This window comes from Hippoglossus stenolepis, chromosome 20 (assembly GCF_022539355.2).
Source record: "Hippoglossus stenolepis isolate QCI-W04-F060 chromosome 20, HSTE1.2, whole genome shotgun sequence".
In the NCBI taxonomy this organism is placed as follows: domain Eukaryota; kingdom Metazoa; phylum Chordata; class Actinopteri; order Pleuronectiformes; family Pleuronectidae; genus Hippoglossus; species Hippoglossus stenolepis.
In genome coordinates, this window is record NC_061502.1 from 21203079 (window position 1) to 21217246 (window position 14168).

Here is a 14168-nt window from a genome sequence, read left to right on the forward strand (position 1 = left end):
TTAAGTTACCTGTTATAAGCTAACATTTGCAAAAAAAAAGTGTCAATTTCCAAAATTCCCAAGCTTAACTTCCCATGGAAAGTTTCCGCCCCTTTGCAACCCTAATCGATTAGTTGTTCCAGCTCTAGTTTTCTTGAAGCTCCTTTTATACTCTTCTCACACACACACACACACACACACACACACACACACACACACGAAATGAAACTCACCATCTCTTGTGCTGAGACATTTCTTCAGGTTTTCATTGACCAGAGACGTTTTATTCTGCAGATAAAACAAGAGTCAATGACCTCTGACCTTTCACCTCGGATGTTAAACTCAAACATGAACCCTCACCTCCACTCTGTCCTGCTCCTCCAGGGCCAGAAACACAGCCGCCCTCATTTCAGCCTGAAGAAAACACACACACACACGTTAAAGTAGAGCTTCCTTCTCTGAGCAGCTGAGACTGAATATGAAGGTCAACATTCATCAATAACTAATCATAAATCAATAACTAATCATTATTTAAAAACTAAAGTAAATCAGTAACAAATCAATCAATAGCTAACACATGAATAATTAATGAATCAATAACTAAACATAGCCAACAAATCATTGTTCAATAATTAAACGGAAATCAACAAGTACTCACTAATAAAACATCAATGTAAAACACTGTTAGTAAAACATCAATGACTAAACATCGCCAGTAACTAATCAATCAATTGTTTAAAAATAAAAAAAATATTCCTGATCAGTTTCTTTGTCAAGTTTGATCAATATAAATAAAGTTTATTTGAATAAATTTTAGAAATTATTGATTTTAACATTTAAAATCAGCTGATTAATTATTAATCAGGTTCGATCAATAAAGTTTTGGGTTTTTACTGTGACGTGTAGTTTTATTGTTATTTTTTGTGAAAATAACTGAACTTCAAACACGGGATGTTTTCTTTTCACTCTTGTTGTTTTTAAATCAAACCTATTAACTCTGACCTATAACCCCAACACGTTAACTAGCTAACCTAACCCTACGTTAATCCACCCTGACCCAATACCACGTTAAAAGGTTCAGTGTGTAGAATGTAGTGACATCTAGTGGTAAAGTGTCATGTTGCAGCTGAATACCCCTCAGCTCACCCTCCCCTTCCAAACATGAACGAGAACCTGTGGTAGCTTCAGTTGTCATAAAAACTCAAAAGGTTTAGTTTGTCCAGTTTGGACGACTGTAAAAAACATGTCAGCCTCCGTAGAGAGGACCCTCTCCTGATGTAAATATAAAGTTTTTAATTATAAAGGAACCATTCTAAGTAAGGAAAACAATAATTTGTACACTTTAGATGAAACACAGTAGTGAAAACATCACTAGGATTATTTTCTATTCAAGTTCTGCCAAAAGATCCCTTTCACCTAAATCTTACATACTGGACCTTTAACTAACCCTTGACTTAACGTTAACTAACCCGAACATGTTTACTAACCCAACGTTAACTCACTCTAACCCAAAATGGACTAAATCTGACCCATCGTAAACTAACCCCAACTAACCCTTAAACCCAATTCATGCTTCTGTGTCAAATCTACGCCGCAGCTTGAGCGTAGCCTCCTCGTGTACCTGGGGTTAGGGCTGGAAGATAAAACCATAACTCTGCGTGCACCCCTGAGAGCTGTGATTGGTCCGCTTGGTGGCCGACAGTATTTCCGGAATCTCCTGCTTCGCCTCACTTGGTTAACACTCGTACAAACCATCTTTTCTTCGTTGCAGTTCTTTAAGGGAAGCTCGTGATAACACCATTCTGAAGTCAACAGAGACGCCAGAGAAGTTTTAAATAAGAGGAAACCGTAAGGAAGTTAACACAGAAGCTTTAAACTCTACATCCACTAGTGTGTCTGCATTGTAACTGCAGAGCAACGCACACACCCCTGTGCACTATAAACGCTCACAGCGGTGGAGCTACATGCGTGACTAACGCGTAGCTTCGACGCAGAACCATGAACCGGCCTTAACTACACAACGTAGAGTAATCCTAACCCAACACGGTAACTAACCCTAACGTAAACCAAGACTTTGGGTCAAGTTGAACAAAGTTAAACACAGACAGGTGAATAGCAGTCAACTTGGTTCCTAGCTGCTAAGCTATCATTAGCCTAGCGTCGCTAGCAGTGAAACAGAGAGCGGAAGTGAGGCAGGACCTTGATCTTGTTGAGGACTCCGCTGTTGTCCAGGTTGTGAAGCAGCAGGTCTCTGAGTTCAGTATCATCCTCTGTGGCGGACATGTTGGCTCCGAAGTCACGAGCCACACATAACAAACACACTTCCTGTTCCTTCTTCTTCTGCTGCGTCCTGGCGGAGTTTAAGTATAAAGACAGAAAGGACGCCACCTTCTGGTCTGGAGTGCAGCTCAGGATTTATTTATAGCGCTCTCTCTCTCTCTCTCTCTCTCTCTCTCTCTCTCTCTCTCTCTCTCTCTCTCTCTCTCTCTTTCTCTCTCTCTCTCTCTCTCTCTCTCTCTCTCGCTCTCTTTCTCTCTCTCTCTCTCTCTCTCTCTTTCTCTCTCTCTCTCTCTCTCTCTCTCTCTTTCTCTCTCTCGCTCTCTCTCTCTCTCTCTCTCTCTCTCTCTCTCTCTCTTTCTATCTGTCTGTCTGATTTCTTATGAATTTGTTCATTATATGTTCCAATGTGTCATATAAACCTACATTTCCCTGCATAATTATGAAATAATAATAATACAAATTTATAATGATAACAATACAAATAATCAGGGCAGCTCAACAGATGTTTCGTTACATTAATATAAATGAACACATTTGTAATTAATGATATTGTCTGTGGGGCCTCAAGGGGCCACAATCTGAAATAAGATCAGGATGAATGAAGAGAAAGAGAGAAGGGGAAGAATAAATAAAGAAACAAGAGGAGGAAGAAACAAAATAAAAGAGGAGGTCCCAATCTGTCCTCAGGGGGCAGAGAATGAGAAGTGTGTGTGTGTGTGTGTGTGTGCGTGTGTCTGTGTGGGGGTTATCAGCTGGAGGAGGAGTAGAGACAGGAAGAGAAGAGGAGAGGTGTGTGTGGGGGTGAACGGGGAGGACAGAGATGGATGTGGGGGTTATCAGCTGAGGAGGAGGAGGAGATGTGTGTGTGGGGGTTTGGAGCTGGATGAGGGGTGAGGAGGAGGAACAGGAAGAGAGGAGGAAGCATCATCTTCATCATCATCAACATCTTCATCTTCAGGACACACCGAGGACTCACGGAGCATCCGCCGCCGCCACAGAAGCAGCAGACCCGGGGACATGGACTCTGAAGACAGCCGATCCGCGGCCTGCACCGGCTCCAGCCTCCTGCAGCCGGTCAGCGAGATCACCGACCTGCCGCTGGACCAGGTAAGATCCAGCGGGACCCTTCACCACATCCACACGGGGGCCGAGCCTTCAAGCCCGGCGAGCTCCGGGGCGGAGACCGGCTCCTCGGTCTCACGTTCACCGCGTTTTAAGCGACACCCGCGGCCAGAGTCTGACAAATAAACCGGGCGGAGGAGACACGAAGCCCGGGAGGCCTGGTATGTTTCCAGAGAGGGAACCTGAATGATGCTGCAGCAGGAGATATTCTAATATTAATAATGATAACAATAACAATAATAATATTGTTGATGATGATGATAATAATAATAATAATGATATTAGTAATGCTGATTATAATAATAATCATCACCAGCACTATTATGGTTATTATTGTTATTATTATTACTACCAGTCTGCCCACAGAACCCCTGAACGTGTTGTTTCCAGCTCAGCGAGTTTCAGCTGCTTCCTAATTGAATGAATGAGAAATATTATAATAATGGAGATCAATAAACTGGTGCTGACACGTCATCATCTTTCAATCAAACCACCTCTTTTATCTCTGTCTTAGGTCCCCTCCCCCTTTAGCTGATTAATGCACCATGTGTTCACACTTGACCAATCAGGAGTCAGTCTCAGCTGTCAATCATCACGTCTCCGCCTGTTTTTATATCATCAAATAACTGATTCAAACCAAACTGATCAGAAACACTTGAAGAAACATCAGTGAGATAAGAACGACCTGAAATGACAGAAACATCTTTAACAAACATATAATGTCTACTTAGATTTTTTAGTTTGGTCCATGTGTCATCTGTTAACATGGAGGAGGTTTATGACCTCTACTGCAGCCAACCACCAGGGGGCGATCCAGATGCTTTAGCTTCACTTGTCATCTTGTCGTCCATGTTTATTAACAGTCAAACCTGCAGTGTGTGTCTGTGTGTGTGCAGGTGAACTTTGTGGTGTGTCAGCTCTGTGCTCTGCTGTCGGCCTTCTGGTTTCGTCTCTTCCTCCATCCCAGTAAAACCAGTCCCTTCATCAGACACATGGTGGCGACTCTACTGGGACTCTACTTCGCTCTGTTCTGCTTTGGCTGGTTAGTTGAATTCTGTTCTGAACAGATCGATGTCATCAGTGGAGAGTTTAGAAATTCTTCTTAATTTGCCAATTCTCATGTTTTTGACTTAAATGTTTTTTCATAAAGTGACCGGCATCTATTTTCTATATTGTAAAAATCCACCTGCCTAGTTTCCAAACGTCTTTAAACATTTGTCTTCCAACATTCACTGTAATTCATCAAACTACAACCTGACAAATATCGTAATGAAGATAATTTGATAAAGAAATAACTGAACCTTTTTTAGGGGTCCAAGCCAAAATTGCTGTTATTTTTTACAACAGGTGGCGTTGTTTAACTATTATCTCAGGATTAAATTGTACAGTACTGGATGTGCTTGTATCACCTGAAAGCATCTAACTTTGTCCCTGTATCTTGTTGGTGTCAGGAACCTTTGGTTTATGTTTTCAGCAGGAACTAATGAGCTTGGAGCTCAGAGCCACAGACAGAGGAGTGAAGTCAGACAGGGGGTTAACCCTAACCTTAACCTTTATGACCTCTGGAGGATGTCCAGAGAATTGGGTTTGGACTTTCTCTAGAGTTTATCTTTTGCACATGAACAACAAAGCAGGTGAATCTCTGCTCAGAGTCGTTCATATCAACAACAGAAATCTCTCCAGGATTCAGTAGAAGTGGATGTACCGTATTAATCCTGCAACGGTGATCACATGGTTTGTTTCAGCACATTAACACGGTGTCAGCTCTTATCACCACAAACTCTCTTGACATCTTCTACGTCTTCTACGTGTAAGACTCCACTTTTTCTTCCCGAGATTTGTTTTTGTTTTTGTTTGTTTTTATTTTTGCTTCTGTTGTGTGTTAGAAGCGTCATCACTCCCCCACTCGCTCGCTGCGAATCCTGCAGAGGATCCTTTGCTGTGTTCTCACATCAGCTCATTCGGACATTATCCATATTTTTTACTAGGAGGCAGGACGGAGAAAGTTCGGAGCCTCTTACGTTGACATTTCGTCCACACATGCAGCACCTTTTCGGAGAATGTCAGGAGATTATCTGTAGTTCAGTGCAGGCCTGAACGCAGCTATAATCACATATAATATCTATAAGTTGGTGTTTCGCTCCATTGCTAAATTGTATAACTGTGTGCAGCGCTATTTGCCTTGTGCTCGCTCTTGCTATCGTCCATAAAGACTTTAGTGTCCACACAGACAGACCTCATAGTTTCAGCTGCATTTGTTTTTGTACCCATAAGTGGCATCAATGCAGTTTTCTTTCTAACACGAGAACTTGTCTTTCAGTCTTTAGTCTGTGTACCCTAACCCTCACTGAAAATATCTTGCCCGCGAGAGCGACTCTCGTCTATGTACACGTGCACCCCCACTACCAGCAGATTTTATTTGGTTTTATTTGTTTTATTTAATATTATCTTATTCTATTTTCTTTTATCTTATATTATTTTTGCTATTGATATTTTGATGATGCTGTCTTCTTGTTGTACCTTTAACTTTGTGAAGCACTTTGCTCAACCACGTTGTTTAAATGTGCTTCATAAATGAAATTGACATTGACGTTGTCATAGATTCAATTAATTCTGCAGAGAAAGTAAAACAAAATTCCTGAATCCTCCCATTTATTCAGAGCGGCACCAAGATTTTGTGAGTTCTTTCCTGACCCATATGATATCCTTCCACCAGGTTAACTGGTATTCTGTTCTGTAGTGTTTTTTTCAAACTTTATTTTTGTATTGTTTGTTTAGGAATCACAATTACACAAGAACAAGGAACAAAAAGGTCACCAGGGGTAATACAAAAGTGTTTAGTGTTGAATCTTGGAGGCTTCCTGTGTTTTCCAGGTATGCACTTCACTTCCTGGTGCAGAGCGGACTCACCTACGGCATCATGATCCTGACTGGAGTCGAACACATGCACAAGTAAGTTCACAAAAGGCCTCATATCACTGGTTCATTGTGTGTTTTTAATAAAAATCACAGCTTTAGATAAGTGGTAATAAAGGGACGACTCATGTCCGATTAATGGATCCATGTTGAACGCCTCAGAAGAAGAAGAGGTGTTGGTGAATCAGTCCAGAGTCAGATCTCCATCAGAAGTGAAGGAAGCATTTTATTAGCTCTGAAGTGCTTATTCCTCTGGGACATTAGAGATTGACTTCTATTAAATTCACTTATTTTCAGACATAACTTATTTTATATTTGAATTTCAACATTTGCTGCATAATGTCTTGATTTTGTTAAACGTTCTTCATTTCTTTTTTTGACACCTGTTGAGAAATGAAGGCAACGATTGCACATTTCCCCGTTTTGGGACTAAAAAAGGATTTTCTGATCTTATCTACATCTCTCAGTGGATGTCTGCACACCACCTGAAAATCAACCTTGACAAGACTGAGATACTTTTCCTTCCAGGGAAAGACCCTCCCACTCACGACCTGACTATTACCTTTGACAACTCTGTGTTAGCCCCCCCCCCCAGACAGCTAGGAACCTGGGTGTGACACTCGACAGCCAACTCTCCCTCACTGCCAACATTACTGCAACAACGCGTTCCTGTAGATACATGCTGCACAACATCAGGAGGATACGCCCCCTTCTCACTCAGAAGGCGGCACAGGTTCTGGTCCAGGTTCTGGTCCAGGCTCTGGTCCAGGTTCTGGTCATCTCACACCTAGACTACTGCCCCTCCCTCCTGGCAGGTCTACCTGCTGCTGCCCTCCGACCTCTGCAGCTCATCCAGAAAGCAGCAGCTCCACTGGTCTTTAACCTGTTCACTCACACTCCTCCGCTCCCTTCACTGGTTACCAGTGGCTGCTCGCATCCACTTCAAAACACTAGTACTTGGTACCGTGCTGTTAACGGATCGGGTCCAGTCTACATCCAGGACATGGTCAAACCTCACACCCCAGCCCGTCAACTCCGCTCTGCATCGACCAATCAGCTGCTCCCTCACTGCGAGGGACAGCTGCCACTCAACAACATCACGACAGTTTCCTGTCCTGGCTCCTAAACGGTGGAACCAGCTCCACATGGACATCAGGACAGGAAGTCCACACATCTTCCTCCAGACTGAAGACACCCCGATCTCTTCAGACTACACCTTGGATAAAAACTATAATAAAAAAACACACATATATATATATATATATATTTAGTAGCACTTATATGGCGCCTACATATATCACTTTGTAGGCGTTTGTCTTTCTTGAAGCAAATTGTACTTTCTTGATTCTTGTTCTGGGTTTGTTCCTCATGGTTGATGCACTTATTGTGAGTCGCTTTGGATAAAAGCTTCAGCTCAATGAAATGTAATGTAATATCTTATTTTCATATTTTCACAGAAAGTTCACACAGAACATGCAGGACACAACTTTTGTTTTAGAACAAAAAAATGTAAACATGGTAAATGATTTGTCCTCTAGTGCCACCCTCAGGACAAACCTTACATGTTCACAACTGTTTGATTTTCAGATACTGCCTCCTGGTGGCTCTCAGCTATCTGAGTCTGTGTCAGATCACTCGAGTCTACGTCTTTGACTACGGCATGTACTCGGCTGACTTCACCGGGTAAGACTGATCCCGGGTCAGAATCTTCCTGCTCCACCTGGAGGTGTTAACTTCACCTCTGCCTTTCTCTCTCCAGACCCATGATGGTGATCACACAGAAAATCACCAGCCTGGCATTTGAAATCCACGATGGTGAGCAAGTGATCTTACACATCCTGTTTACACCTGAGACGAGTCGAGGCACGTCACCTGTCCTTCATGTTCAGATTCTGTTACCGTCTATGTCACCACCGCTAGAAGGTCAAAGGTCCAGGCATGACATCAGTCTCTCAAAGGAAAAAGAAATGTGTCAACAACAAATAAATATGAAAAGATTATTCCAGCTGCTCCTTGCCAGGATCGCTGCGAATTCAAGGTCACCACAATTGACTGTTAATAAAGATGGACAACATGACAGCTCCCAAAAGTCAAGCCTGAAATGTCATTATTGACTGACTTGTGATTGGTGGAGCGCGTGTATGGGCGAGACCTCGATACACGGCTTCACGACTTCACAGACTCCACAAGCTGGCAGCCTTTGTTCCGAGATATTGTGGCTTCATTTCTGCAGGAAGTGGAGACGTGTCAACCATCTTAATTTACAGTCAATAATCTGGTTACTGTGTCCAGTCTGCTGCTCAGAGGACGTCTTATAACGTCTGGTCCTGCTCAGAGAACATCACCACCAACAACTCGGACCAGAAACAACGTTCAGAGAAAAGTGACGTGTTGCAGCTTGTTGATTGTAAACACAGTAAATATTTATTGTTTTATTTCTCCTTGGACAGGAATGGCTCGAAAAGAGGATAATCTGACCCCGGGACAAAAGATTTTGGCGATAAGGTTTGTGTCACTGTGTGGTTCACACTTTTACCCTAAAGAACCATGATAAAAGTCAGACCCCCAGCAGAGAAGCCACACCCCAATGCAGAACCCCCCGCCGTAGAGTAGAAACCTCAGAGCTGAGCAGTGAACCATGGTTTCTCTGTCGGCGTGTCTTCAGGAGGATGCCCAGTCTGCTGGAATACTTCAGCTACAACTGTAACTTCCTGGGGATCCTGGCCGGACCCACCTGCTCCTACAATGACTACATCGCCTTCATTGAGGGAGACCCCCGTCGCCACAGGGACCAGGGCACTGATGGGAAGTCCAGTGTCAAGCGGAGGCAGAGCGAGCCCTCACCAAACGTAGGTCATGTCACTCTGATGAAAATCTTCCATGACCAATGAAAATCCAGACACAGTGAAAACGAAAGTAGAATAATAGCGTTTTTTTCCTCAGACTGAGGTCGTCCGTAAAGTGACCACTTCCTTCTTCTGCCTCCTGGTCTTTCTGTTGGTGTGTAAAGTTTTCCCTGTGGAACGAAACATTGACGACGACTTCATCTCCAACACAACGTTCTACTCTCGGGTGGTCTACCTGTACCTGTCCATGTTGACCACCAGACCCAAGTACTACTTTGTCTGGACACTGGGTGAGTGTGTACGCCTGTCTGACCTGTCCAACACCTGTCTGGCCTTTAGTCCGTCTCACCTGTCTAAAACCTGTCTATCCTCTCAGCTGATGCCATCAACAATGCTGCAGGTTTCGGCTTCAACGGTTACGACAGTGACGGCTCTCCTCGCTGGGACCTGATCTCCAACCTGAGGATCCTGAACATCGAGGTGAGGACGCTAGCGGATTTGTTTTGCCTAACCATGGTATTGATTGATATTGATCGTTGTGCTGCTCCGTCCGATCACCCACATCTTCTCTGTCTCGTTCCAGTTTGCCACCAGCTTCAAAGTCTTCCTCGACAACTGGAACATTCAGACGGCTCACTGGCTCAAAAGGTTTGAAAACGTTTATTCTACTGCCTCTGAGGTGACAGTAACCACTGAACCACGGCACCCATTCACTATCCGCCAGTAATTGAAAAGAGTGATTCAAAGTTCTTTTACGCACCCAACACAGTCAGAGGTTCACTGTTGAAAGCTGCCACCTGCTGCCGGATATGTAACACTAACAGCCAGGCCACATCTGACACAACAAAACAGTTCAATCACTATATGAGTCGACAAACGAGACACTGGATAGAGAATAGAAGAGAATAGAAGAGAATAAAACTACCATCTGCTGTTCAATTTAAACTTTATTTAAAAGTTCATGTTGTAAATAAACACTTTTGACATTATAACATGAAATAAACAGCTGCTGTTCTAATAATCCCATAGATGGATTTTATTAAACAATGAATGACCTTATTGTCTCTTTGTGGTCATTTTATTCTCTCTAGTCAATCTTCCGCTTTGTGTGTCTTTCTGGTTATGATGGTGTTTTGAGGGTTAAGGCGAGAGATTGATGTCAAATCACTTTTCAAACTAATCCTGCTTTTGTGAATCTGATTCATTGATATTGTTTCATTAATGTACATGTCAAACAAATGACCTATATGCAATACATACAATGTTAAACCTCTGTTTGCATGTGTGACCTCTGACTGACAGAGTGTGTTACGAGCGATGTCCCTACCACCCGACAGCAGCCACCTTCATCCTGTCAGCCATGTGGCATGGAGCGTATCCAGGTTACTACCTCACCTTCCTCACCGGCATCGTCATCACACTGGCTGCCAGAGCGGTGAGCGGTCCCAGCTAATGAAAGCTGAATCAATGCTAACAATTCTGGGTTTATGCTAATAGATTTTTTCCTCTCAGGTCAGACACAACGTTCGGCCATACTTCCTTCAATCACCCTCCCATAAACTGGTCTATGATGTCATCACATGGGCGGCCACTCAGATCGCCATCTGCTACACAGTGGTGCCTTTTGTCCTGTTGTCTGTCGGTCCATCAATAAAGTTTTACAGGTGAGTTTGTCACCATAGGTTTAAGTCAGGTGAACTTTATGTGTACAGGTTCAACTCAGGTTAACCTTCTATCTTGTCGTCCTCGACAGATCGTGGTTTTTCAGTCTCCATATCGGCTGCGTCCTGTTGGCTGTGGCATTGCCAGTCAAACGGAGACATCTCCACCTCAAGGACCGGCAGAGAAACCTCCCCCAGGAGCCGCTTCAGCATCCCCTGGAGGCTATAGAAAGTAACTGCAGCCAGAAGGAAAGAAACACATGAGAGAGAGGAGAAAGAGCAATCGGGCAAAACATAATATTTCCATTCAGTTGTTTAGAAAGAGGAGGTGAGCCTCATCAGGCTGAGCTTCCTCCCTTCTGCGATACAGAAACATGATGGTCAAGTTAAAATACTGTATTATTTGGACTCATGGGGCAAATGGATACGAAGAACAGGCCATGAAATTATTTTCTCATAAACGACTGCCAGGATAGCATCTATATGTACTGAACTATCATGGCCACCTGGGTAGTGTTAAACTGACTCCATTTTGTTTGTGGTCAGAAAGCTACTGACTGTCCATCTGCAGGAAGGAATGAAGAAAAGGAGGAATAAGTAAAAGGATAATTGGGACAACAGTCGAACAAATGATTGTAGATGTTATATGCAAAAACAGAATGAAGAAGCGAGGAGTAAATTAGTCGAGTGAAAACGAGTCAGGTGAAGGGGTGAATGAGCAGGTCAGTGAGTTACTGCATTAACGAGTAAATGAATGAAACAACTGATGAAAAGGATGTTTTCTCCTCCACATTGATCTAATCTGACAGACTGTCATTGTCTCATCATCACAGTATTCAGACAAATCACTTTTGGAGAAAGTGCCAATGATTATTAAACTCAGTCGCCTTAGGTCTTACGTTTTTTACAAGACAAAGAGAATATTCACTCTGTCCTGATGTGTGAGTGGTGACAGCGACGTCGTGTTTACATTTGTAGATGTCATGTAGTTATTTATGTAACCAATCTTTCTGACGAGGCATCAATTATTAAGGCTTAATTGGCTGTAATTATTGGCTGTTAATAATTAATAATGATAATATTGCTAATGAATAAAACAATTATTATTGTTTTATATCAGTTATGTAAAATTGCCATTCTTCATTTACACTATTTAAAGTTTGTACAACAGCCAGTCAAACGCTTAGTTAAAAAATGGTTCTACCAGAATAAGTCTGCAGTCGTACATGTTAATATGAAGTATACAGATATTTATATATATATATATATATATATATGAATATGTGTATGCACATTTTTTATATAATATATCCTGCAGCTGTTTTTTAACCCTTCTAAGATGTTTAATGAATTAGACTAAAAACAAAAGGTCGGATTACTATGGGCTCATCTGTGAAGCAGTAAATTAATTATCAACTATTAATAAAGCTACTAATTACCGCTCATTAACGCTTTATAAATGGGGCCTTAACAGGTGGTACCATGTTCTTTATGTTATTCAAACAGATGTGTGTTGTTGTTGATGTTCAGAGTCCGAACAAGGGAAAACAAGTGTAACAAAATTTTAAGAAGTGAGTTCAAACTGTGAAATTCGAACGTCCATGATGTGATAAGAAATGCTGTTTTTTAATAATTTTCTTACCTTTCCATAGACTCATCAAATTTCCCATGTGGTTGAATGCAGTGGTTAAATAGATTGGTTCAGGTATTGATTCAATTTTATTTATTATAATTTATAATTAATTATATTATATGTTTTATTATTTGAATTTTATACAGGGATCTCTCATGGTTCAAATGAGCTCCTAAAAAGATTTGGGTTTAATGATTCTACGCCACGTTTACTAACAGCTTAACACTTTAATTTAAGGACAATTCAAGAGGGTTAGGGTTAGGGTTAGGGGTCAAGAGTTGAGATAATGTGAATAATTGATTAGTTGATGGACAGAAGAATAATCAGTAACTATTTTGATAATCGATTAATGTTTCAATTATTTTTTTAAATAAAATAATTGAGAAATAATTGCCAAACATAGTTCCAGGTTCTCATGTGAGAGGGTTCTCTTTGAAATGAAATCTCTGAGTTTCAAGACGTCTCTTGCACTGTGGGACATTAGCATTTTTCATTTTTTATATTTAAAATGATTAATTGAAAAACTCTTGTTCCATTTTAACACGTCTCTTCAATGAAGACGCTAAAGGTTCATTTTATCAGTTAGACTGTTAGCGGGCTCAGTTTGTTTGGTGTAAGATGTTTTTAATGTTTAGACACAACTAACTGGACAAGTGGTTCATTTAATGACAAATGTTTTTTTCCTGCAGTTTTAAAAATGTGGGCCTTCTCAGTGTTTTGGTTTCATACATGAATAAATCCATTCAGTGCAGTTTCGTGTCTCAATGACTCATCATGTTGAGACTTCAAGGATCTTATGAACGTTCTGTTGAACTTCGGTCAGCGTCACGTTTTCCGTCTTTTCTTATCAGTGTTGTTAAAATGTTGTGAACATAAAAAAAACTAAACTTAAACCGTGGACTTTTTTTACTGAAACCCGTCATGAGAAGAGTGTGTGTGGGCGTCTCTTCTTAACCTGCAGCTGCAGTAAGTCAAACAGTTACAGTGGTAAAAATAAAGATGGAATGATGAAAGGAATAATAACTCATCTGTCACTCGCCCTTTAAACCCTGATAAACTGATAATGAACGAGATTGAGCAGGTTCCTCCTCTGACCCTCTGATTCTGACCATAAGTCACTACATTTATTCCTCACATGATAAGATAATAATAATAACATCATTGGACATGTAAGGGAACCACATGGTTAACCCTATTTAAACCAGTTTAGGGCGGTTCCTTTAATGCCAATGAACTGTTCTAGTCTCTGTAATAAAATGTGATGATCGGTAGTGTCGAATGCTGCACTGAGATCTAACAGGACGAGGACAGACACTAACATCTGAAGCTATTAGAAGCTCATTAGTGACTTTAACCAGGACTGTCTCCGTGCTGTGATTGGCTCTAAACCCCGACTGAAAGTCTTCACATTACTTTCTTGGAGAAACTCACACAGCTGATTGGCTACAACTTTCTCACTATTTTAGACAGGAAGGGGAGGTTGGATATCGGTCTGTAGTTGGTTGAAACCTTGCTAGCTCCTTAAGCCCTAGCTTAAAGGACTGTGGTACATATCCTGATGATAACAATAGATTGTATTCAGTAAAGTACTTTTTCTTATAGGGGCAGAATTAACTTGGTAGGAATGGGGATCTAAGAAACAAGTTTTAGACGATGACATTATTCAGGTCAGAGAGAAGCTGTCTAAATAAACAACAGGATTCTCAGATGTTTCTGAGATTTCTGTGATGA

At 41.5% G+C, this 14168-nt stretch overlaps 1 protein-coding gene and 1 long non-coding RNA gene across 5 annotated transcripts; one reads left to right on the top strand and one right to left on the bottom strand.

Moving 5' to 3' along the window:
* Positions 1 to 175: 175 nt before the first annotated feature.
* LOC124851198 lies at positions 176 to 2382 on the bottom strand. Its single transcript, XR_007032282.1, has 3 exons — positions 2179 to 2382; positions 340 to 393; positions 176 to 267 (listed from the first exon to the last, which is right to left on the bottom strand). It is a non-coding gene; the product is annotated as an uncharacterized LOC124851198 (long non-coding RNA).
* Positions 2383 to 3142: 760 nt separating this feature from the next.
* mboat2b (membrane bound O-acyltransferase domain containing 2b) lies at positions 3143 to 13188 on the top strand. 4 transcript variants are annotated; one of them, XM_035151094.1, is made up of 13 exons: positions 3143 to 3366; positions 4257 to 4423; positions 6256 to 6333; positions 7885 to 7980; positions 8057 to 8112; positions 8748 to 8802; positions 8963 to 9146; positions 9226 to 9433; positions 9520 to 9623; positions 9727 to 9791; positions 10446 to 10578; positions 10656 to 10807; positions 10897 to 13188. In XM_035151094.1, exons 1-13 carry the CDS (start codon positions 3277 to 3279, stop codon positions 11066 to 11068), a joined length of 1560 nt encoding a protein of 519 aa, XP_035006985.1. In that variant the 5' UTR covers positions 3143 to 3276; the 3' UTR covers positions 11069 to 13188. The 4 variants fall into 4 exon arrangements, with proteins under 4 accessions (XP_035006985.1, XP_035006986.1, XP_035006987.1 ...); XM_035151095.1 differs by having other exon boundaries at positions 9241 to 9433; XM_035151096.1 differs by having other exon boundaries at positions 4278 to 4423.
* The last annotated feature ends 980 nt before the right edge of the window (positions 13189 to 14168 follow it).